At 41.8% G+C, this 26,866-nt stretch overlaps 1 protein-coding gene across 2 annotated transcripts; it reads right to left on the reverse strand.

Annotated features, from left to right (window-relative positions):
- Window positions 1-1,903: 1,903 nt before the first annotated feature.
- Window positions 1,904-21,395, reverse strand: LOC129830169 (uncharacterized). 2 transcript variants are annotated; one of them, XM_055892497.1, is made up of 7 exons: window positions 21,286-21,395; window positions 19,203-19,264; window positions 11,968-12,037; window positions 5,106-7,413; window positions 4,913-4,987; window positions 4,654-4,686; window positions 1,904-2,804 (listed from the first exon to the last, which is right to left on the reverse strand). In XM_055892497.1, the coding sequence occupies exons 3-7, from the start codon at window positions 12,010-12,012 to the stop codon at window positions 2,596-2,598; spliced, it is 2,670 nt and encodes an 889-aa protein (XP_055748472.1). In that variant the 5' UTR covers window positions 12,013-12,037; window positions 19,203-19,264; window positions 21,286-21,395; the 3' UTR covers window positions 1,904-2,595. The 2 variants fall into 2 exon arrangements, with proteins under 2 accessions (XP_055748472.1, XP_055748473.1); XM_055892498.1 differs by lacking the exon at window positions 21,286-21,395 and adding an exon at window positions 20,347-20,553.
- Window positions 21,396-26,866: the final 5,471 nt, after the last annotated feature.

The following is a 26,866-nucleotide window of genomic DNA, read 5'->3' on the forward strand; positions in this document are numbered from 1 at the left end:
TGCAAAATGCCCCAAAAGTAATGTCCCAAGAAGGAAGTTACCCCATCTAAATCATGCAAAAGGTATTTTAACTTAAATTATTGAAGAGAGGGCAGGAGACAGTCAACTAAAAAGGTAAGCGGGCAGACAGCTTTGGAGTGCTGAAACGAAGCGGTGGCCGCGACAATCTGTGGTGGAGTGTAAATGGTGTTGAAAGTAATTTGAGTAGCCTAATTCATTTCAACAATTGTCTTCATTAGACTTAACAACAAGAGGGCTTCTTTGGAGCCTATGTCTTCCTATTTAAAAAAGAGGTATGCTATCCGACGCCTCAGTTGTAATTAATTCATTGAAATAAGGCTATTGTTTAGGGGCACAAGGGGGAAGATGGATTCCAATCTAGATAACTGGCAAAGTGTATTTTGGGTCATATAAAATAAGTATATAGCATTTCATGAACAATATGTTTTTAAGTTAATGTATTTATCCAGCTCAACTTCAAGAAAGAACCTGAAAAAATGTACTTCAAATGCCAGCAAGACACTGAGAAAGCACTGGACACAACCAGACCAAGTCAGTTCAGTGCTCTGAGCTTTGTCAATCAGCGGCCACTAAACTAAATCAAAACGAGCAGTCACCCACCTAATCCAGACAGCCATTTTTATTTTATTTAACTAGGCAAGTCAGTTTAGAACAAATTCTTATTTACAATGACAGCCATGAAGGTAATGGGTGTGAGTTAACACCATCCCTTCAGACTCTATGAACAGAGACCGAAGATGAAACTGAGACACGCCAGTTATAATTCTTTAGGATTTGGGGCGAGGCCGTGATCTGGTCTGCTTATTGTCCTTGCCCCACGGAAAAGTTGCGCTTTAAACAAAATTTCTTCTCAAGGGAGCCTCCTCTGCGGGGTGGGATATCTTTGTTATCCATAATCTTTGAGACAATCATCAGACAGGCCAATCAAATCATCCCAGACCCCATCCAATATACTCCATCCAGAGTTACAGCCTCTCTCCTCGGTATATGCAGTTCCTCTATGGAGACCCAGTATTCATTCCTTAGTATTTGATTTTCTGTTTGTTTCTTTAAATAGAAGTAAGCAGACGAAGCCATGTGGCCATAAAGATGTAAGTCTAATTGGTAAATCTAGGAAGTCTAGATATTGTTACGTATTCAGTACATAATATAGGTCATGCAAACAAATACTGCATTCAAGTCATCCGTGCACAATTCAAAGTTGCTTAGGGATTTGACCCTTTCCCCCCCAATTTTGCATAAAATGACATACCCAAATCTAACTGCCTGTAGCTCAGGACCTGAAGCAAAGATATGCATATTCTCAATACCATTTGAAAGGAAACAATTTGAAGTTTGTGGAAATGCAAAATAAATGTAGGAGAATATAACACATTTGATCTGGTAAAATATAATACAAAGAAAAAAACATGTTTGAAATGCAAGAGAAAGGCCAATATGACTTAGGAATATAGGCGCAATTTAGATGTTTGCCACTAGATGGCAACTGTATATGTGCAAAGTGTTAGACTGATCCAATGAACCATTGCATTCTGTTCAAAATATTGTATCAAGACTTCCCAAATGTGCCTAATTGGTTTATTAATACATTTTCAAGTTCATAATTGTGCACTCTCCTCAAACAATAGCATGGTATTCTTTCACTGTAATAGGTACTGTAAATTGGACAGTGCAGTTAGATTACCAATAATTTAAGCTTTCTGCCCATATTAGATATGTCTATGTCCTGTGAATTTTTGTTACTTACAACCTCATGCTAATCACATTAGCCTACAGAATGCCTAGTGTTCCTACAGAATGCCTTCTTGTTATGCTATTAATGTACTTGAAGATAAAACTCTGGGAAACGTTAAAAATAACTGCAGTAGTGAATAACACATGGTAAGGTTAAAAGAAAGTCATGTTTATTTGTACAACGGTTCTTGGCCTACATTTCACATTTCACGAGTGCATAAAATGTTTTATGTCACAGAGTGGCCAGGCTATGGGTGTAGTCTATACTCTCGTATAATCTTTACTGCAAAATTCAGACAAATACATCAGTCTATACCATTTAGGAAGAAAAAGTAGTGACCAAGATGTTCGATTTTTTTAATGAATTAGACATTATTAGTAGTATCTTTGGTAGAGCACGCATGGCTTGCCTCACTCCGTCTGACAGTCAAACAGTGAGGTTTTGAGACTGTTCATGAAAGTAACAAAGTAATATGTTACTTTCTATGCAAAGTAATATTGTAACATAACATTACTTTTGTTACATGTTCTTATAACTAATCACAACACTGCCTAGGACTAAATACCCTTTCAAAAAACCAACAAAAATCTGATAAATAAACAAACTGCAAATGAACTTTTACATTATTGGGGAAATTGTGTGAATATTAAACATTGTACATAATATCGTCTTGATTACAACTAGGGAATCTGGAGGCACTGCATTTCAAACAGACAGAGGCACAGACTGACAGACAGGCAGGCAGAGGGACAGACAGGCAGGCAGGCAAAGGGACGGAGACAGGCAGGCAGACAGAGGCAGAAAGAGAAGCAGACAGAGGGCCAGACAGACTACAACATTTATTGGTAGTCCGGCTCACATGTGCTGTAATTCTGTTCTTGACATAATACTTCACTGCCCGCCAGTCCTGCTCTCTGAGGGCTTGTGGCACTGCCTTGATGCATGCAAGAGTCTGCATTCCCTGGAGTAGCTCCAGAGTCCATGAATTGAATATATGTTTCTTCCACTGTCCCTTTCTCCTCCTCACTCCACTTCCTCTTCTTAGAACCTTGGGACAAGTAAACAACAAGAAAAAAATATTTGAGGTATTTTTGCTGCGTCACCATACATCATGCTGTGTTTGAATTCTATGCATGTGCTTTTGCTGCTTAACTGAAGTCGTGTGTTATGTTGCATGCTGTTTACAAACTGGATACCTTTTTTTATTTTTATTTTTTACATTTCAGTCATTTAGCAGACACTCTTATCCAGAGCGACTTACAGGAAGGAGTATTTAGGGTTAAGTGCTCAAGGGCACATCTACAGATTTTTTCACCTAGGAGATTCGAACAAGCAACCTTTTGATTACTCGCTTAACGCTCTAACCACTAGGCTACCTATCTCCCTTTATTGTTCTACGTCTCCTACCTCCACCCCAGTCTCCACCTGCTTTGGGTCTGCTCTATCCCTATGGGGAATGTAGATTATTCCATTCTCTACCTATTTTTTCATTGAATTGTGAACTTTTATGGTGCTTTTGTTGTAGGGAGTATCCCAAAAGGATCAGAGTCCATACTAAATATATTGCCATTTATATTTGATTCAATAAATTGTTAAAATGGCCAAATCTTCTCAGTTTCTTACAGAATTAAGTTTCAGAACCTCTAGAGAGTTTTAGAGATCTCAGAATAGGAGAGACTATAGAGGCAGCCATGTCCTCCCGTATCCTATGACATGCCCACCCACCAGGGAGCCAGGGCCAGCCAATCAAAATGTGTTTTTCCCATCAAAAAGGGATTTATTACAGACAGAAATACTCCTCAGCACCCCCACCAGCACAAGATGCACCTGTGTAATGATCATGCTGTTTATCATCTTCTTGATATGCCACACAAGTCAGGTGGATAGATTATCTTGACAAAGGATAAACTGCTCCCTAACAGGGATGTAAACAAATTTGTGCATACAATTTGAGAGAAATAAGCTTTTAATGCATATGGAAAATGTCTGGGATCTTTTATTTCAGCTCATCCAACATGGGACCAGCACTTTACATGTTGCGTTTATATTATTGTTCAGTGTAGAAACAATAATGTTTACTCACTCTCTTACTTTCCTGTAGGCTATTTTTGCTTTGACCACATTGATTCGGATGGGGTTTCTCACGATCCGCAAATGCGAGTTGTAGTTGCCATTTACCGATGGGAAAAACAAATGCTATTTGTTGAGTATTAGGAGTACAGTAATACTTCAGGCATTTCTGGAAAGCAGTGTTATTTACCCCCTTGATAGTTATGATGGGGAGAAAAATGACTGATGTGGGTGTCCCACCTAGCTATCTTAAGTTGATTGCACGAACTGTAAGTCGCCCTGGATAAGAGCGTCTGCTAAAAGACAAAAAATTATAATAAATTGCTGTGACTAAAACTACACTAAAATTGTCCAGAGTTTTAGATAAATAAAACTAAGGAGAGATGAAATTACTCAAATGTGACTAAGACTAAAACAGCTGCCAAAATGAACACTGGTCTCGCTGAGTCTCCCTTTAAAAAATTGGAACATTGCATGTAATTGTTGGAGCATGAGTAATGAAATCACAAGTGTGTGGATTACTTGTTCATTTTTAGAGCCACAATTTGAGACTCCTTCAGCAAAGTGGCTGAGTACCACTTACTAAAGAACAGAGCTCAAAGATCTGGCTTGGCAGGAAATATAAACCACTAATTCACCGACTACAGTCTACACGCAAGGACTAATATGTCTATAATAAAAATGTTTGTGGGAGTAAACAGAGAAACTATTTTGACATGATTAAGTGCTGGAAATGCATGCAGACATTTTAGAATAGTAGAGACTAAAGAGCCAAGTGGAAACAGAAACAAACACATCAATAAGATGAATCTGGGCAGGTTCCTTACCTGATCTTCCTGCCATTGCCTCCTGTGTCCTCTCTGGTGAGCCAATGGAAACACATGAATACAAATTCCTAAATCGCACGGGTCAGTATTGAAATCCTACAACATGCTGTTTGCATATACAGTATCAATTAAACTGTTGGCCCTAAGGTACAGTATGTGTGTGTCATTAATGAATATGTTATGGCTGGAAATTAAAATTGAACACGTTTCTAAAAGCTGCTGGGCCTTAAATGCTTTAATTTCACATCAAAATCTTTACCTTGTGGCTCACATGACCTTCCAGGAGTTTCTTCAGTCAAGTCTGTATCACTCTCTTCATCCAGCGCAACACACTCTGAAATACAAGCAAGCAAAAACATCTCTTAGCAAGGAGAGAGAAATAGACAGGTTGCTCAGAAAGTCACCATGACAGGGTTGAGGTACCAGGTTCAACTTGACAGATTGTTACATACCCACTGGACTGATGTGGATCTGGTCAAGACCTTTCCCCTTGAATTCGTTTAGCCTTCCCTGCTCCATCGCCATGAGGACTTTGGTGATTTTTGCCAGCTGAAGTGTTCCCTCAGGTAACCTGTAATATTTATTGTCCATCTGTAGATCATGTCCCAGGAAATCGGCTAGCAGGTCCATGTCGGTGTCATTTAAGTTGAGTACAGTAGACATCATGGTGATGTGTTTACGCAACTTGGTGGACGAGAGGGATTCTGGACATTTAGCCCCACACTTCTTGGCAAAGAGACGCAGGCAGTCTGATCCGCTGAATGATGTTGGACAGCCTGGAATGGCGAACATATAGATGTTCTCCTTCAGAACGCCGCAATGTTCACGCTTCTCTGCAAGCAGCTCCATTGAGTTGATCATTGTAGGGGATAGAAGCACTGCGACTTTCCTTGATCGCTTTCCACGTATTTCTATGCGACTAAAATGTTGGCATAGCGCCCGTTCAACATCTGAGAGGGAGTTCCTATAATCGTCATGTAAAGCAGTTTTGTCTCGAGACACGAATGAGGCCACTGTCATCAGGGAGGCATCCCCTAGTCTTTTTCGGTTAAAGACCGTCATTTGTGACAGAGTGACTTTAGCCAGCTGTGCCCACGTCTTCCTGTTAGGTTCTTTGGAAAGTTGGCTGTAGCATGTTTTCTGTTTTTCTTGAAGGTGGATATGCAGTTTCTTGACATCTTCAGCAAATGTCAAGATCAGTGGAGCATTGAACTTATTTTCTTCAAATGTTTTGTGAGCATGACACGAGATGTGCTCTCTCCAGCATGTCTTATAGATATGTTTGAAGTCCTCTACCTTCTGAGCCTTTTTCTTGTTACCGGAGACCCTAGCCTCACAACTAACTATGTCTGCAACCTTCTGAAGGTTATGGCCAAGTTTTAAGGCTAGTGAAGGTGTCTTTAGTGTATTCTTATCACTGTCAAAGCCACAAACAGCTTTCACAACACTGATTGTGTGGAGGAAGTTGGCTGGATCAATGTATTCCTCCAATCTCATGAGAGGTGATACCTCCTTCCCTTTCAAAACCAGTCTCCCCAGCTCGCGCATTTTCTGCCGTATCAATTCATGATTGGCACGTCTGTGTCCCATGATGTTGTAATGTTGCTCCCCGAACTGGATGATACATTTGTCTCTCTTTATGACATCTACCACCTCATCTTGTGTCATATCATTGACGAGTTTCCACAGTCCCTTGCTTATCCCATCTGGCACAGGTTGTGCATGGGCACAAATGGCCTGCACTCGTGTTTTACCAGGTTTCAGACGTACACCACTCAGTGGGCACCTTTTCATGTGTTTCCATAGGAATTTTCTTTTAAAGAGTCCTTGGCAGTTTGCACAGTGCAAGAAGTCTTTTGGATTTCCATTTGGGGAACTGGTTTGTTTACAAGGAACTATAACACCCTTGCCTTCTCTTATGACTTGCATGTTGTGTGCTCTGTCCCCTCGTTTTCTCAGTATAGTCAGTTGGAGCTTTCTGTCCTTGGAGTTCTTTGGGAAAGAAAGGGCCTTTGCGACTTCAGCTTCACTTTTATGAATCATTTCCAGATGCCGGGCAATTTTTGATTGTGGTTTCTCACAAAAGAGACAGTAATGTTTTTTGGTGTATCTTCTTGATCCATCTTTAGTCTTTGTAACGTGCATGACTTCAAGTGAACTTGTCGATTCTTGCACAGAGGTGTCAGATTCTATATTTCTATGTCTCTTATAAGTCTTTTTTGGACCATCTTTAGGAGCAGATCTTGCTTTGGTGTGGCCTTTCTTCTTCAATACAGTGCAGTGCTCCAAGCTGCTGTCACTGTCACTTTCTGTTCTTGACACACATTCATCTCGTGTTATTTCTGTGCTGCTGATTGAGTCAGCAGAATTATATCCAAGCCTGTCTTTGTCAAGTTGGCCATCTTTAGGTTCCAATCTTGTTTTAATAGGGCATTTGTCCTTCAATGCAGTAAAGTCCTCTAAGCCGCTCTCACTGTCACTTTCTGTTCCTGGCACATATTCATATTCTGGCACATATTCATATTCTGTTATTTCTATGCTGCTGATTGAGTCTTCAGAATCATATCCAAGCACGTCTTTGTCAAGTTGGCCATCTTTAGGTGCAGATCTTGCTTTAGTGGTGCATTTGTCCTTCAATGCAGTAAAGTCCTCTAAGCTGCTCTCACTGTCACTTTCTGTTCCTGGCACATATTCATATTCTTTTATTTTTATGTTGCTGATTGAATCTTCAGAATCATATCCAAGCATGTGTTTGTTGAGCTGAAATCATGAAAACAAATCAGAATTGATACATTTGTTTTACTAAATGCATTGCCTGATCACTGAAAACCTGAACTGTTTAACTCCAACATATCAACTAATTTACTAAACCAATAACTGTGTCCTTATTATTCTGAAAAGGCCTATTTCATGCAATCAAGTAATAAAATAAAACCATGCTCCTTTCTTATTTGTAATCATTCCATTACCTATTCTGTATGCTAGTGTACAGAGTAAAACATGTATCAGGTCTCTAACTTCCTGACTAACTCCACAGCTAAAGGGATGCTGGGATACGGAGACAGATTTGGTCGTTGTGAAAGGAATGAGACTAATTCCATCCCTGTATGACGACCACAAATCAGAGTGGCCCTAGAAATATGATATCCACAGTATCTTGGCCTGAGCTCAGTCTTGCTCGACCTCTTCGGACTCTATGTCACAGCCAGAAATATCAACTCAGGGATAATCTTCAGACCTTAAAGTTTCCGGAATGGTGATTTGCTCAGGTAGATCATTTTTAGAAAGCTAAATGTCTCATTAGGGCCATATAATACCTAGTCACCTCAAATTATTGGCACCCTTGATAAAGAAGAGCAATAAAAGACTATAAACTAAATACAAATACTGAGCTATATTGTTTGCTCCAAAAAGTGTTTTAATTATTATTTTATACTGATATAATTGCTCAGAGAAATAGATTGTTTCAATATTTTTTCTCTCTTAAAAAGATGGGTAAAGATAATTTTGACCCCTCTGTCAAAGTGGTCAAAAGTTTAGTATTTAGTTCAAATATTCTTAGCGCACATTGACTACATCAAGCTAGTGACTACACAAACTTGTTGCATTCACGCTTTGTTTTGGTTGTGTTTCAAAGATCATATCCTTAAGACATGCTTCTTCACCTGCATTCTAGCTGTTTGGGGTTTTAGGCTGGGTCTCTGTACAGCACTTCGAGATATTAGCTGATGTACGAAGGGCTATATAAAATAAACTTGATTGATTGATTGACATGCTAACCTCTCACCATTAGCAATAACAGGGGAGGTTGGCATGTCTTGGGGGTATGATCTTTGTTCTTTGACCCTAATCTATGGATTTCACATGAGTGGGAATACAGACATGCATCGTGACACATCTCCTTCGCATAGAGTTGATCAGGCTGTTGACTGGATTGTAGAATGTTGTCCCACTACACTTGTTGCTTGATATTGGCGGGAACTGTAACACGCGTTCCTACACGTCGATCCAGAGCATCCCAAACATGCCTGGCGCGTATGCAGGCCAGAAACTGGGAAATGTTCAGCTTCCAGGAATTGTGTACAGATCCTTGCGACATGGGGCAATGCATTATCATGCTGAAACATAAGGTGATGGCTGCTGATGAATGAGCCTCAGGATCTCATCACGGTATCTCTGTGCATTCAAATTGCCATCGATAAAATGCAATTGTGTTTGTTGTCTGTAACTTATGCCTGCCATACCATAACCCCAACGCCACAATGGGGCACTCCATTCACAACGTTGATATCAGCAAAATGCTCGCCCACACGACACCATACACGTGGTCTGCGGTTGTGAGGCTGGATGCATGTACTGCCAGAATCTTTAAAACGACGTTGGAGACAGCTTATGGTAGAGAAATTAACATAAAATTCTCTGGCAACAGCTCTGGTGGACATTCCTACAGTCAGCATCCCTCAACTTGAGACATTGTGGCATTGTGACAAAACCGAACATTTTAGTGGCCTTTTATTGTCCCCAGCACAAGGTGCACCCGTGTAATAATCGTGCTGTTTAATTAGCTTATTGATACGCCACACTTGTCAGGTGGATTGATTATCTTGGCAAAGGAGAAATGCTCACTAAAAGGGATGCAAACAAATGTGTGCACAAAATTAGAGAAATGGGCCAGAATTCACCCAACTTATTGTGGGAAGCTTGTGGAAGGCTACCCTAAACATTTGACCCAAGTTAAACAATTCAAAGGCAATGCTACCAAATACTAACTGAGTGTATGTAAACTTCTGATCCACTGGGAATGTGATGAAAGAAATTAAAGCAGAAATAAATAATTCTCTCTACTATTATTCTGACATTTCACATTCTTAAAATAAAGTGGTGATCCTAACTGACCTAAGACAGGGAATTTTTACTAGGATTAAATGTCAGGAATTGTGAAAAACTGAGTTTAAATGTATTTGGCTGAGGTGTATGTAAAGTTCTGACTTCAACTGATATATAAATATATATACACACATATAAATAAATAAAACTCAGCAAAAAAAGAAACATCCCTTTTTCAGTACCCGGTCTTTCCTAGATACTCCAAATAACTTAACAGATCTTCATGGTAAAGGGTTTCAACACTGTTTCCCATGCTTGTTCAATGAACCATAAACAATTCATGAACATGCACCTGTGGAAAGGTCGTTAAGACACTAACAGCTTACAGACGGTAGGCAATTAAGGTCACACTTATGAAAACTTAGGACACTAAAGAGGCCTTTCTACTGACTCTGAAAAACACCACAATAAAGATGCCCAGGATCCCTGCTCATCTGCGTGAACGTGGCTTAGGCATGCTGCAAGGAGGCATGAGGACTGCAGATGTGGCCAGGGAAAGAAATTGCAATGTCCGTACTGTGAGACACCTAAGACAGCGCTACAGGGAGAGAGGACGGACAGCTGATCGTCCTCGCAGTGACAGACCATGTGTAACAACACCTGCACAGGATCAGTACATCAGAACATCACACCTGCGGGACAGGTACAGAATGGCAACAACAACTGCCCGAGTTACACCAGGAACGCACAATCCCTCCATCAGTGCTGAGACTGTCCTCAATAGGCTGAGAGAGGGTGGACTGAGGGCTTGTAGGCCTGTTGTAAGGCTGGACCTCATCGGCAACAATGTCGCCTATGGGCACAAACCCACTGTCGCTGGACCAGACAGGACTGGCAAAAAGGGCTCTTCACTGACGAGTCGCAGTTTTGTCTCACCCGGGGTGATGGTTGGATTCGCTTTTATCATCGAAGGAATGAGCGTTACACCGAGGCCTGTACTGGGGAGCGGGATCGATTTGGAGGTGGAGGGTCCGTCATGGTCTGGGGCGGTGTGTCACAGCATCATCGGACTGAGCTTGTTGTCATTGCAGGCAATCTCAACGCTGTGCATTACAGGGAAGACATCCTCCTCCCTCATGTGGTACCCTTCTTTCAGGCTCATCCCGACATGACCCTCCAGCATGACAATGCCACCAGCCATACTGCTCGTTCTGTGCGTGATTTCCTGCAAGGCAGGAATTCCAGTGTTCAGCCATGGCCAGCGAAGAGCCCGGATCTCAATCCCATTGAGCACGTCTGTGACCTGTTGGATCGGAGGGTGAGGGCTAAGGCCATTCCCCGCAGAAATGTCCGGGAACTTGCAGGTGCCTTGGTGGAAGAGTGGGGTAACAGCAAAAACTGGCAAATCTGGTGCAGTCCATGAGGAGGAGATGCACTGCAGTACTTAATGCATCTGGTGGCCAAACCAGATACTGACTGTTACTTTTGATTTTGACCCTCCCCTTTGTTCAGGGACACATTATTCAATTTCTGTTAGTCACATGTCTGTGGAACTTGTTCAGTTTATGTCTCAGTTGTTGAATCTTATGTTCATACAAATATTTACACATATTAGGTTTGCTAAAAAATAAAAGCAGTTGACAGTGAGAGGACGTTTCTTTTTTGGCTGAGATATATATATTTATATATTTTTTAATGAAATCTTATTTACAAAAATCTGCAAGGAATAAGACAAAATCCACAAATCCAGATGTACAAAGCTGATACAGACATACTCAAGACAACTCAAAGCTGTAATCGCTGCCAATCCTTCTACAAAGTATTGACTCAGGGTTGTGAATAGTTATGCAAATTAGATGTTTATCCTTAATTTTCTATACATTCGCTAACATTTCTAAAAGCATGTTTCACTGTCATTATGGGGTTGTTTGTGTGTGTAGATGGGACATTTTTTTGTAATTTTATTTGTCACATGAGGCCGAATACAATAGGTATTACCGTGAAATGCTTACTTACAAGCCCTTAACCAACAATGTAGTTACGAAAAATACGAGTTAAGCAAATATTTACTATACTAAAAAGTTACAAAATAACAATAACGAGGCTATGTACAGGAGGTACCGGTACAGAGTCAATGTGTGGGGGTAGAGGTTAGTTGAGGTAATATGTAAAGTGACTATGCATAGATAATAACAGCGAGTAGCAGCAGCGTAACAAAATGTGGAATAAGTCAAGAGGTATGAATACTTTCTGAAGGCAGAAGGGTTTTTGAAAATCAGGAAGGCAGAAGTCTCTGCAGAATTGCAGTTCACAGTCAGCCTAAAACATGACATAGTTGCTGCTGACACACAATGGAAGTGAAACAAGCTCCAAAATGGCTATTGTACAAGTATCCCCAAACATTTCTCCCAAAACACAAGTGGTTACAACTTTGCAGGACTTAAACAATATCAGCCATTTTGTGTTGTGATATACAATGATACTTACAAATACACTCTCCACTTCTCTGGTTGAAGAAGATGTATTGTCCATTTCTGAGCTTGACTGAAAAGAAAATCTAAAAAGAACCATTTCAGGTAATGAAATGACAACACTCATATCAGTGACTTGCATCTTATGAGAGGTTGAACTGACAGTCTTCCAAAATAAAAAGGAAGCAAAGCTCCTTACTAGCAAAAGTGACACAGACAAGCTGAAATCTTAGAAGACAACATCTAGGTTAGGGCTATTCAAATGGCGGCCAGCGGGCAAGATGCGGCCGTTTACCAATTTAGATTGGCCATTTGATCAAATTGTTTTTTTTTTTTAATTCATCAGCTAAAAATCCATGCAGAAATCCAATGTTTAGTGCCAAAATTAGCTCTCGTTCAATATTCTTCAATGGGAGAATCTGTTTTCCTATAGTCCTGCCCATTAAGTGCTGTCAATCAATAGCACTAAGATACCAGTTACAGCCAATCAGAGCTGCTAACAGGGGTACAGGGTCTGTCTGCCCGCCTATAGGTGGTATGGACTCTTTCACCGCAGATGTGACTACACTGCCTGAGCGTGCTTTGCGCTAAACTATGCGGTGAGTTAAAGAATGCAACGGACTCAGTTATGGCCATCATAAACTTTATCCGATCAACATGTAGCCTTCAACATTGCTTGTTTCTTAGTCTGCTGAAAGACATGTCTGCTGAGCATCATGATTCAGTGGTTAAATAAGGGTAGGCCTAACGCTCTCAAGAGAGTATGTGAGCTTAGGGAGGAGAGAGTTGCTTATCTCTGCGACTGCTGTCAGAAGAAACCCATCACATCCTAGCAAAAAATAGTTTTTTTGTGATATCTTCAATCACTTGAATGGACTTAATTTTGGACTACAGGAGAGGGACAAAACAATTAATGACATTAATTATAAATGGTCTGCTTTTCCAAAGAAATTTGGGTAACACTTTACTTGACACCCAATATCATAAGACGTTATGGCACGGTCAAAACTAGAGGTCGACCGATTAATCGGAATGGCCGATTAATCGGGGCCGATTTCAAGTTTTCATAACAATCGGAAATCGGTATTTTTGGGAGCGGATTTGCTGTTTTTTTGTTTTGTTTTTTACACCTTTATTTAATCTTTATTTAACTAGGCAAGTCAGTTAAGAACACATTCTTATTTTCAATGACGGCCTAGGAACGTTCTGCCTCAGGGGCAGAACGACAGATTTTTAACCTTGTCAGCTCGGGCCTTGTCAGCTCGGGGGATCCAATCTTGCAACCTTACAGTTAACTAGTCCAATGCTCTAACACTGATTACATTGCACTCCACGAGGAGCCTGCCGGAGCCTGCCTGTGCAGTAAGCTAAGGTAAATTGCTAGCTAGCATTAAACTTATCTTATAAAAAACAATCAATCAATGACTATCATTGCTCCAATATGTACTTAACCATAAACATCAATGCCTTTCTTAAAATCAATACACAAGTATATATTTTTAAACCTGCATATTTAGCTAAAAGAAATCCAGGTTAGCAGGCAATATTAACCAGGTGAAATTGTGTCATTTCTCTTGCGTTCATTGCACGCAGAGTCAGGGTATATGCAACAGTTTGGGCCGCCTGCCTCTTTGCGAACTAATTTGCCAGAATTTTACGTAATTATGACAACATTGAAGGTTGTGCAATGTAACAGGAATATTTAGACTCATGGATGCCACCCCTTAGATAAAATACGGAACGGAATAAACGTTTTGTTTTCGAGGTGATAGTTTCCGGATTAGTCAAAGGTATATGGTTTAGAGAGAAATAGTCGACGCGTTATAATTCCTGTAATAACTTGCGGCTGAACTTGACAGGGGTTCCTTCGTTATTTTACCGTTCATGTCTTCCATAGAGAATGTCTTGATCTACTTCAAATAAGGTCTGTGTTTCGTGCAGGCTTAAACCGCCTCGATGTTTTGATACCCGTGTAAATCTCACTAGGATAAGGTAACGTTTGTCAACATATTTTCATAAATCCACTCTACAAAAAAAAAAGATCTTCGCTTATATTTAGCCAATATTGATCAGAGTTACCTTGTCCTATGGATATCTACACAGTTATAAAATTGGCAAGGTGGTGTAAGCCTACACGAAACACAGACCTTATTTTAAGTGAATCTAATAATATCCTATGGAATAAATGAAGGAACCACTTTTTAGATTTTGCTAGGTGGTGTCATGGGAATTATGACTCGCACTTTGGTCATCAATTCTGACCATGCCCATTATTAAAATAGGATTTCCTGCATATAGAAATGACAGTTTTTGTTTTCAACATTCATCACAGGTAACTTAAACTCTATTTTTATTCAAACAGTTGAGAGTATTTGTCTCCTAAGCAGACTCTTCAGTATCATTGTCACTTCAGAGCTGTGTGCTTGTGTGTATTTATGTATTATATTAAGTTAAAATAAAAGTGTTCATTGTTCATTCATGTAATAGCTGTCGCTTTCCTCATCCTCGGATGAGGTGAGGAGAGAAGGATCTTCGGACCAAAATGCGGAGTCAGGGAAATATGCCATCTTTATTATATAACACGACGTAGACTAAACAAAACAAAACACTTTCAAAACTTACAAAATAACAAAACGACGTCGACGAAAACCTGAACATAAACTTACATAGACAAACGTAAACTTACGAACAGGCGACAGACGACATCGAAACAAAACGAACAGCCAAACAGTCCCGTTTGTGAATATATATCGAACAACACGAAACATCACAGGAGACAATCACCCACAAACAAACAGTGAGAATGCCCTACCTAAATATGACTCTTGATTAGAGGAAAATGCAAACCACCTGCCTCTAATCAAGAGCCATACCAGGCAAACCGAAACCAACATAGAAACAGATAACATAGACTGCCCACCCAAAACACATGTCCTGACCATAAACACATAAAAACTAACATAAATAGGTCAGGACTGTTACAGTACCCCCCCCCCCCAAGGTGCGAACGCCGGGCGCACCAGCACAAAGTCCAGGGGAGGGTCCGGGTGGGCAGTTGACCACGGTGGTGGTTCCGGTTCAGGACGCTGTCCCCGCACCACCATAGTCACTCCCCTCTTCTTTCTACCCCTTTTACTGACCACCCTAACACTACCTTCCCCTAAATAAACAGCTAGCACCGGGACAAGGGGCAGCACCGGGACAAGGGGTAGCACCGGGACAAGGGGCAGCACCAGAACAAGGGGCAGCACCAGAACAAGGGGCAGCACCAGAATAAGGGGCAGCACCGGGACAAAGGGCAGCACCGGGACAAGGGGCAGCACCGGGACAAGGGGCAGCACCGGGACAAGGGGCAGCACCGGGACAAGGGGCAGCACCGGGACAAGGGGCAGCACCGGGACAAGGGGCAGCACCGGGACAAGGGGCAGATCCCGGCTGAAAGACTCTGGCAGGTCCTGTTTGGACGGCTCTGGCAGGTCCTGGCTGGACGGCTCTGGCAGGTCCATGCAGGCTGACGGCTCTCGACACTCATGGCAGACTGACGGCTCTCTACGCTCATGGCAGGCTGACGGCTCTCGACGCTCATGGCAGGCTGACGGCTCTCGACGCTCATGGCAGGCTGACGGCTCTCGACGCTCATGGCAGGCTGACGGCTCTCGACGCTCATGGCTCTCTGACGGCTCTCGACGCTCATGGCTCTCTGACGGCTCTGGCTGCTCATGGCTCTCTGACGGCTCTGGCTGCTCATGGCTCTCTGACGGCTCTGGCTGCTCATGGCTCTCTGACGGCTCTGGCTGCTCATGGCTCGCTGGCGGCTCTGGCAGATCCTGTCTGGTTGGCGGCTCTGGCAGATCCTGTCTGGTTGGCGGCTCTGGCAGATCCTGTCTGGTTGGCGGCTCTGGCAGATCCTGTCTGGCGGGCGGCTCTAGCGGCTCCTGTCTGGCTGACGGCTCTAGCGGCTCCTGTCTGGCGGATGGCTCTGTAGGCTCATGGCAGACGGGCGGCTTTGCAGGCTCATGGCAGACGGGCGGCTTTGCAGGCTCCTGGCAGACGGATGGCTCAGATGGCGCTGGGGAGACGGATGGCTCAGATGGCGCTGGGGAGACGGATGGCTCAGATGGCGCTGGGGAGACGGATGGCTCAGATGGCGCTGGGGAGACGGATGGCTCTGGCCGGATACGGCGCACTGTAGACCTGGTGCGTGGTGCCGGAACTGGAGGCACCGGGCTAATGATAAGCACCCTCCTACTAGTGCGTGGAGCAGGGACAGGGCACACTGAACTCTCAAAGCGTACTCTATACCTGGTGCGTGGTACCGGCACTGGTGGCACCTGGCTGAGGGCACGCACCTCAGGACTAGTACGGGGAGAAGTGACAGTGTGTACAGGACTTAGGAGACGCACAGGTGGCTTAGTGCGTGGGACCGGAACTGGAGGCACTGAACTGGATACACGCACTATAGGGAGAGTGCGTGGAGGAGGAACAGGGCTCTGGAAATGCACTGGTAGCCTAGTGCGTAATATAGGCACTGTAGGTACTAGGCTGGGGCGGGGAGGTGGCGCCGGAAATACCGGACCGTGCAGGCGTACTGGCTCTCTTGAGCATTGAGCCTGCCCAACCTTACCTGGTTGAATGCTCCCGGTCGCCCGCCCAGTACGGGGAGGTGGAATAACCCGCACCGGGCTGTGTAGGCGAACCGGGGAAACCCTGCGTAAGGCAGGTGCCATGTATGCCGGCCCGAGGAGACGCACTGGAGACCAGACGCGTTGAGCCGGCCTCATGACACCTGGCTCAATGCCCAATCTAGCCCTACCAGTGCGGGGAGGTGGAATAACCCGCACTGGGCTATGCACACGTACAGGAGACACCGTGCGCTCTACTGCGTAACACGGTGTCTGCCCGTACTCCCGCTCTCCACGGTTAGCCTGGGAAGTGGGCGCAGGTCTCCTACCTGCCCTTAGCCCACTACCCTTTAGCCCCCCCCCAAGAAATTTTTGGGAGTTACTCACGGGCTTTTCGGGCTTCCGTGCAAGACGTGTCCCCTCATAATTCCGGTTTCGAGCTTGATTCTCCGGCTTCCATCCACGTCTCCTAGCTGCCTCCTTAAACCACCGCTCCTGGGCTGTGACTGCCTCACTCTTCTCACGAGAGCAGCGATATTCCCCAGTTTGCGCCCAGGGTCCTCTACCAGACAGGATCTCCTCCCAAGTCCAAAAGTCCTTGTTGCTCCGTCGAGCATTCCCATACCGCTTGGTCTCTGTATTTTGGTGGGTGATTCTGTAATAGCTGTCGCTTTCCTCATCCTCGGATGAGGTGAGGAGAGAAGGATCTTCGGACCAAAATGCGGAGTCAGGGAAATATGCCATCTTTATTATATAACACGACGTAGACTAAACAAAACAAAACACTTTCAAAACTTACAAAATAACAAAACGACGTCGACGAAAACCTGAACATAAACTTACATAGACAAACGTAAACTTACGAACAGGCGACAGACGACATCGAAACAAAACGAACAGCCAAACAGTCCCGTTTGTGAATATATATCGAACAACACGAAACATCACAGGAGACAATCACCCACAAACAAACAGTGAGAATGCCCTACCTAAATATGACTCTTGATTAGAGGAAAATGCAAACCACCTGCCTCTAATCAAGAGCCATACCAGGCAAACCGAAACCAACATAGAAACAGATAACATAGACTGCCCACCCAAAACACATGTCCTGACCATAAACACATAAAAACTAACATAAATAGGTCAGGACTGTTACAATTCAGTATTGTTGCAGTTGTCATTATCACAAAAATGTGTGTGTGTGTATGATATATATAAAACGTTTTTTTTTTTTAAATAAAGCTTTTTTCCCCTCCAATAATCGGTATCGGCGTTGAAAAATCATAATCGGTCGACCTCTAGTCAAAACCATGTCAAAATATGTCATAACAGCTAACATAACTTTTCATAACATAGTCATAACAGTCATTGCATCATTTTATGGCTGGTTATGTTCAAATGTGTTTTTTTCCTGCCAATAGCTTTAATTTAGTTTGTTGTTGTAACAAATTCTTTAGTCATATTTTTTTCTCCATCATATTTTAAATAACTTGTCATAATAAAGCATTATGATCATTATGACCTTCATAATCATATAAGCCAGATATGCCTATCACGTACTTTCCCTTATGTCAGTCATCAGTCAAATAGAGGGTGTCTTGTCCTGTTCCTGAAATCTGCTCCTGCATACATCCCAGTCATCAGAAACAGAGCATTGGGGTAGGTGCATGTCTGACATCAATGTGTGCACAATTACAATGATAATTTAATATGGTCAATTTCAGAAAATGTTTGGTAACATAAACATACTACTGACAAGTAGGCTATGGTGTAATGAAATGTTTTGCTTTGTGTGGTAGGTTGTGGGTTTTGACACTTATGTAGGTGTCATAACCAGCCATAAAATAATCTAATATGTCACAACAGGTATAAATATGCCAGGTTATGGCAAGTTATGTCAACTTTTGACATATGACATGGTTATGACCGTTTCATGACGTGTAAGGACGCTGGGTGTCAAGTAAAGTGTTAACGAAATGTTGTATTTTCCCAAACAACTTTGCAACGAGATTTGGTGAGTTTAATCTCCCCACAGAGGTGATGCATTTGGTTAGGGACATGTTCGATACTGAAGGGGGAGGCACTTCTATGCGAAAGCTAAACAGGTGCCGACGTCACTCAATGAGGGTTCCCTCCAGCTGTAGACATGCAAACATCTTATCTGAGGCAGGCACTTAAGTCTGTGGGCTGTGCAATGTTTTTGGACTGAGCATATTACTGCAGAGTAATTCCCAAACATGACAGCACTGGCTGTTTTTCTTTTAACAGTGTTTGGATCAACATACACAACATATAAATCCAGCTTCTCTCACATGAAAACGAACACTGTTCTTCTCTGTCAAATGTGCATCAACAACACTGCGGGTTGCCCTCAATTAATTTGTGCCAAATGTTTTGCTCTTTCACAATTTAAAAAGTGCATCCAACTTGGAATTCTAACTCGGAAACTCTGGCATCTTTCTACAGCATTAATTAGACACTGAATGCATGTATTCACTAGGAAACAACATTAATACATGTAGCTAAGGATGCACAATAAATTAATTGGCTAGCAAGCCCACATGAAGCAGAAAACAACTAGCTGAATGTCGAATGTTTTTAATCAGATAATGTTACAATATCTTACCTCCACACCAGTCGGGAAAGAGTGCTTTGTCCTGCTAAAGCGTCAATTGGCCTGTTTAGTCCCTGAAAGAAAACGGATTGAAAAAGATGATTTGCAACATTTCCTGGCTAGCCAAATCGCCAATTCAGGATTTTAAAAATAAGCGGTTCTTTGTAGTTGACACATTCCTGAATTTACAATTAACTAGTTAGTTTAACTTTGGTTGTTTATATAAACACCGCCTGCTGGCGATCAGTAGGGACATAAATGTTCAGCCTGCTGCAGAGACCCGATCTATGGTCGCTCTAGTCTAGAGCCCTGGTTAAATTGTGTTTATGAGCTTTTTATACATCTCTAAATGGATAAACTTGTGAGAAATGTGATTATTGAACAAATCTGTGAGTTTGTGTAATTTATTATCATGCTAAATTAAGATATTTAATTATTTTGCCATATGAAAATAACAAATTAAATATAGGTTTATCTCTAATTCATGTATATTACGCTACTTTCCATGATGTGGACAGTATATGAACTGTGTGTTACTACTACATTACACAAACTGACCACATCGAATGGGGGTAGGGTTACACATGCTTTTTACCTCAGATTGGTGATGTTAGTATAAAAGTTTATCATCAACACGATGACAAAATATCAATTGCTTAAAACAGATCATTATATTTGGTGTTGTAATGTTGATTTTGTCATACAATCTGGGGGTAGCATAATTTAGAACGCTTATAACATTTTATTTCTCAAATGGCGCAGATAATTCGGGCGGTCTATATAAAAGTCGATGACTACACAACAATTGACGGAATTGAAAGTCAAAAGATTACTTAAATAGCAGCCAACCGTTGTCAATGTTGATACCTTATGGCGGGTCGTGATTCGTTGTAAATGAACTAAACAGAAAAAGTGTTGTATTCCCTTTTTCATGGTGGCAGCCTCCCGAAATCAACATCCGCCATTTCAAAATACAGATAGAAGCCTTATACAAATTCTCATCTAACCAACCATGTACAGGTTATTCCAAGTTAACGTGTGGCCTTTGAATAGCGTTAGTTTAAACAGCCCTACACCCCAAACGTTTACCCCCTGTTCTATTGATTTCAGTATGATATCGATGGAAGTGATTAACAGAAAGGTATTGTTCACTTACCTCGTTGGTGACCTACTCGAATCAAAATGCAACGCTTCAAATTGTAACTAGCGGTCTTCTACAAATTGTCCTCCAACCAGTGATATACACATTATTCCGTGTGATTTTTGAGTGTGTGAGATTTAACAGCACGTGCAACCTAATCTTCCCCCCTCTCGGGCAATTAATTTCAACATAACAGATTGGAGTGATTGACAAAACAGTGTTGTGCTTCTCTTTTTGTTTTGGTGACCCCCATATCCAAATGCAACATTCCAAAATGCAGCTGACTGTTGTGAAGGGTGTCCTCTAACCAGTAAAGTAAAATTATCCTCATTCCATGTGGTTTTTGAGTTGTGGTAGTTTGAACAGCGCATATTGCCCCATCGATTAATGATGTATTACCACTTGACAAAACTGGGTTTTGGTGAAGAGGGGTTTATAGGGTGCTCGTTTAAAAAAATACAAGTAATATGATTACTATTGTTGCACATGTAAGTATAGATAGTAAATTGTATGTTTAGGTTTTCAATATATCACGAACTGTTTCTGCATATTGGTTATTGATTTGGACACTTTAAAACTGTTGGACATTGGGCTATTTATTAATGTCTTGTCAACAGGACGCAGCGGCTGCATCATTTTCAACTAAAGTTATATAAATATAAATTGAACTTAACATTTAATTTAATGGTATTGTACTGCTAAATGAGTCCAAAAACTTGCAGTGATGTATTTATTTTGATGATTTACCAAGAATCCCCAAAACGGGTTTTTCGTCCCTACATTACTAATCGGACGGTAGTGTCCAACAACGTAAGCTAACAGTAGTTAGCTAGATAGCTTGCTTGCTTGGCAAGTGGGCTGATGTTGAAAACACACTCAGCGTTGCATGCCCCAATGATCAGATTAAACATTCAAATGAAAGTCATTTGTTGAATAAATAAACGTTGTACTCACATTTCATGAAGTTGATCTTTGTTATTCTAGCAAGAAAGCGTTCTCCCAAGAAATCTTCTTCAAATGTGTGTGGCAGATCACAACTAACAGATAAGTGCATATAGCGCTACCTTCTGTACTGGAGTGTGAGGCCTTCCTTATTAATCGAGGCTATTAAACTTCTTAAGGCTAGGGGGCAGTATTTTCGTTTTTGGTCAAAAAACGTACCCATTTGAAACTGCCTATTTCTCAGCCCCCGAAACTAGAATATGCATATAATTGTCAGATTAGGATAGAAAACACTCTAAAGTTTCCAAAACTGTCCAAATGTTGTCTGTGAGTTTAACAGAACTGATATTGCAAGCGAAAACCGGAGGAAAATCCAATCAGGAAGTGCCACTTTCTTTGAAACCTCTCTGTTCTTATGCATCCCTATTACCCATTTAAAGGGATATCAACCAGATTCCTTTTTCTATGGCTTCCCTACGGTGTCAACGGCCTTTACACATAGTTTCAGGCTTTTATTTTGAAAAATGAGCGAGAACCATCACATTGCGTAAGTAGATAGGTGGGGGCTCTCAGAGTGAGTTGTGCGCAACAGAGAAAGGCAACCATTGTTACTCCCGGTCCTAGTGAAAAACCAACACTCCGGGTTGATATATTATTGAATAGATATTTGAAAAACAACCTGAGGATTGATTATAAAAAACGTTTGACATGTTTCTGTGGACATTATGGATATTATCTGGAATTTTTGTCTGCGTTGTCGTGAACGCTTTTTCCTGTGGATTTCTCAGCATAACGCGCAAAACGAACGGAGGTATTTGGATATAAAAATATCTTTATGGAACAAAAGGAACATTTGTTGTCTAACTGGGAGTCTCGTGAGTGAAAACATCCAAAGATCATCAAAGGTAAATGATTAATTTGATTGCTTTTCTGATTTTTGTGACCAACTAACCTGATGCTAAGTGTACTTAATGTTTTGTCGAGCGATCGATAAATTTACACAAACGCTTGTATTGCTTTCGGTGTAAAGCATAATTTCAAAATCTGAGACGACAGGTGGATTAACAAAAGGCTAAGCTGTGTTTTGCAATATTGCACTTGTGATTTCATGAATATGAATATTTTCTAGTAATATTATTTGACTGTGGCGCTATGCTATGCTATGCTATTCAGCGTTGCTGATGACAATTATCCCGGATCCGGGATGGGTTGTTCAGAAAGGTTAAAACTTCTTTGGGACTAGGTGGCAGTATTGAGTAGCTTGGATAATAAGGTGCCCAGAGGAAACTACCTGCTACTCAGGCCCAAAAGCTAGAAGATGCATATAATTTGTATATTTGGATAGAAAACACTCTGACGTTTCTAAAACTGTTTGAATGATGTCTGTGAGTATAATAGAACTCATATGGCAGGCAAAAACCTGAGAGAAAATCCAACCAGGAAGTGGGATATCTGAGGTTTGTAGTTTTTCAAGTCATTGCCTATCGAGTATACAGTGTCTATGGGGTCATATTGCACTTCCTAAGGCTTCCACTAGATGTCAACAGTCTTTAGAACCTTGTTTGAGGCTTCTACTGTGAAGAGGGAGAGAATAAGAGCTGTTTGAGTCAGGTGTCTGGCAGAATGCCATGCGCTCAGTCAGGCGCATGCCCGTGAGAGTTAGCTGCGTTCCTTTTCCTTTCTAAAGACAAAGGAATTGTCCGGTTGAAATATTATTGAAGATTTATGATAAAAACATCCTAAAGATTGATTCTATACACCGGTTGACATGTTTCTACGAACTGTAATATAATTTTTTTGACTTTTCGTCTGAACTATGCGATCGCGCATTGAGCATTTGGATTACTGGGCTAAACGCGTGAACAAAAAGGAGGTATTTGGACATAAATTATGGACTTTATTGAACAAAACAAACATTTATTGTGGAATTCCGATTGTGCATTCTGATGAAGATCATCAAAGGTAAGTGAATATTTATAACGCTATTTCTGACTTTTGTGACACCTCTCCTTCTTTGGAAAATGGCTGTATGTTTTTCTGTGGCTAGGTGCTGACCTAACATAATCGCAAGGTGTGCTTTCGCCGTAAAACCTTTTTGAAATCTGACACAGCGGTTGCATTAAGGAGAAGTTTATCTATAATTCCATGCCGGAGAGGTGGAGAGGTATCCCGGAGAGGTATCCCGGAGAGGTTTCTCTTATCTAGGCCCTGTGTATCTGCCTACTTCTGGATTGTGAATTCATTGCACTTTGAGACAAAAATGGAAGGGAAAAGGATGGGGAATAGGGAAGAAAAATTGCCCTACCAACTAACCCTACACCCCAAAAAACGCACCACTATTCCACTACTTGGCCCTATCTGATCCTACACCAAGCCGGCAGCCTGGGAGAGCCTGGGAGAACCCGGGACAACTATTGCTCAACAGTAGCGTCCCGGAAGCGTGTGTGGGTTTTGTAAGGGAAGGGATAAAGATTTTGTCAAAATTGACTTTTCGTAGCGGGTTTAGGAGAAATAATATAAAATACGAGGTCAAATCATGAAGTCAGTAATCTTCAGGTCGGAAAGTCGGAGCCTTAGAAAGAGGCCCGAGTGGGAATTCTGAGTTGGATGACCCTTCAAAATGATTTTTTTCCAGGCGGAGCTCGATTTCCAAGTTCCCAGTTGTCTTGAAAGCACTGAATTCGGAAGTCGGAGATTTCCGAGTTCTCAGTTGTTTTGAACAAGGCATTCAAAGCACCACCAGAAAGCGGTGAATGAGCGAGATTTCTTGCACGTTATCGTCACAAACCTGACATTTTTAAAGAGACGGTGTACAATGTAATGCGTTTCAATAAGAATATAGTGCTTTACACAATGTAGAAACAACTTGTTTTGATATTTCAATGACAGGTATTCGTTTAAACATTTTAGCTTTATTAATAAGCTGATGTATTTACAGTGTTACACATTCGTTTCTATAGCACAACTTGTGCTTCAAATGTAGCTAGAATTCATATAGTCCCAATATAGACTGTATCTCCCCCCAAAATTCTGGCGCTCCTAAATTTAATTTGGGGGCTCCTAACTTTCTTTAAGAAGGGAGTACCAGTGCTACCAATATTTTCGTTTTAAATTTAAAGCCTTGAACGCAGCTATAATTTTCTTTCTCATATAACACGGATAATTCTATAAAAGTCACTAGCCACACACCAATAAGACAGTCACACTATCGCTTAAATAGCAGCCAACAATTGTCACTGTTTTTTTTATTTTTTTAACCTTTTTTTAACTAGGCAAGTCAGTTAAGAACACATTCTTATTTTACAATGATGGCCTACCCTGGCCAAACCCTCCCCTAACCAATTGTGCACCACCCTATGGAACTCCCGATCACGGCCGGTTGTGATACAGCCTAGGATCTAACCAGTGTTTGTAGTGATGCCTCTAGCACTGAGACGCAGTGCCTTAGACCGTTGCGCCACTTAGATATTGTATGGCGGGTTGTGAAAATGTGTTTTGTTCCCTTTTCTCTGATAGCAGCCTCCCGAAATTAACATCAGCCATTCCAAAATATACACGGAACAAAAATATAAACTGGACTTGCAACAATTTCAAATATTTTACTGAGTTACAATTCATATAAGGAAATTAGTCAATTGAAATAAATGATCCCCTAATCTTTGGATTTCACATGACTGGGAATACAGATATGCATCTGTTGGTCACAGATACCTTTTAAAAAAAAGTAAGGGTGTGGAACAGAAAACCAGTCAGTATCTGGTGTGACCACCATTTGACCACATCTCCTTCACATAGAGTTGATCAGGCTGTTGATTGTGGCCTGTGGAATTTAGCCCCACTCCTCTTCAATGGCTATGCGAAGTTAATGGATATTGGCGGGAACTGGAGCATGCTCTCATACACGTTGATCCAGAGCATCCCTGGTATCTCTGGTATGCAGGCCATGGAAGAACTAGGACATTTTCATGCTGAAACATGAGGTGATAGCGGTGGATGAATGGCACGACAATGGGCCTCAGGATCACGCCGCGGTATCTCTGTGCATCAAAATTGCTATGATAAAATGTAATTGCGTTCATTGTTAGTAGCTTATGCCTACCCATACCATAACCCCACTGCCACCATGGGGCACTCTGTTCACAATGTTGACATCAACAATTGCTCGCTCACAGGACGCCATATGCTGTCTGCCATCTGAAACCGGGATTCATCCGTGAAGAGCACACTTTTCCAACATGCCAGTGGCCATCGAAGTTGAGCATTTTCCCACTGAAGTCGGTTATGACGACGAACTGCAGTCAGGTCAAGACCCTGGTGAGGACGACAAGCACGCATATGAGCTTCCCTGAGATGGTTTCTGACAGTTTGTGTCTAAATGATTTGGTTATGCAAACCCACAGTTTCATCAGCTGTCCAGGTGGCTGGTCTCAGACAATCCCACAGGTGAAGAAGCCAGATGTGGAGGACCTCGGCAGGCGTGGTTACACGTGGTTGTGAGGCTGGTTCGATATACTGAGAAATTCTCTAAAGCAACGTTGCAGTCAGTATGCCAATTGCACGCTCCCTCAAAACTTGAGACATCTGTGGCATTGTGTTGTGTGACAAAATGGCTTATTTTAGAGAGGCCTTTACTGTCCCTAGCACAAAGTGCACCTGTGTAATGAGCATGCTGTTTAATCAGATTCTTGATATACCACACCTCAGGTTGATGGATTATCTTGGCAAAGGAGAAATGCTCACTAACAGGGATGTAAACAAATTTGAGCTTATGGAACATTTCTGGGATCTTTTATTTCAGCTCATGGAACATGGGGCCAACAATATGTTGCACACTTCCCTGAGATCAAGTAGCAGAAGAACCATCTTGTGGTGGGAGAGATCAGGAGCAATCAGGTCAACATAATTTACTTTTAGGACTGACTGAGATATCTGTTCTGTTTACAGAGATCTGTTGTGTAATTATCTAATCAAAGAGATATTGCATTATTGCTCGCTTTATAGGCAGCTCAGATCCGTGAGCCAGTAATAGAGATAGAGATGCATATTGAAAAATGTGCATTGGCTGGTGCTAGGAAAGTGAGTGAAGTCAGACACATCTCCATCTTTGTATCTTGAAATGTTCTTAGGAGGTTTTACCCTCTAGATACAGACATCGGGAACATAGTCAGGAAGACAAAGGACAGTACGAGGCAGTTAAGCATTGCCCAAGTCAATCTGCAGGTAACCATAGCTTTTGGTAGGAGATTGTTTTTTAGGATTGAAACAACATTGGAGAGAAGGGATCCTTGCCTTCTGGCTGATCCATTTGTGGTGTCAGGATGGGTGAAGAAGAGGTTGGGGACTGTTGAATCGGTGAAAGTAACTTGAAGTGGACTCGTGAATATTTTTTTTGTGTCTTCCATCCTGAAAGAGCAGGTGTCCCAGGACAAGACCTGTGACTTGCTCTGCTATCTGGGCGCCATTGAAAGGAGTGATAATTGGAGTGATGTTAAGTGTTGAGGAGGACCAACTGAATTTGGAAGATTTGTGGTGTCTGTAACACCTGCTGTTTAGTGTGACGCAGACCCGGTGGAGAGTGTGGTGAAGCAGAGAA

The sequence above is a fragment of the Salvelinus fontinalis genome, chromosome 31 (genome assembly GCF_029448725.1).
Source record: "Salvelinus fontinalis isolate EN_2023a chromosome 31, ASM2944872v1, whole genome shotgun sequence".
In the NCBI taxonomy this organism is placed as follows: Eukaryota; Metazoa; Chordata; class Actinopteri; order Salmoniformes; family Salmonidae; genus Salvelinus; species Salvelinus fontinalis.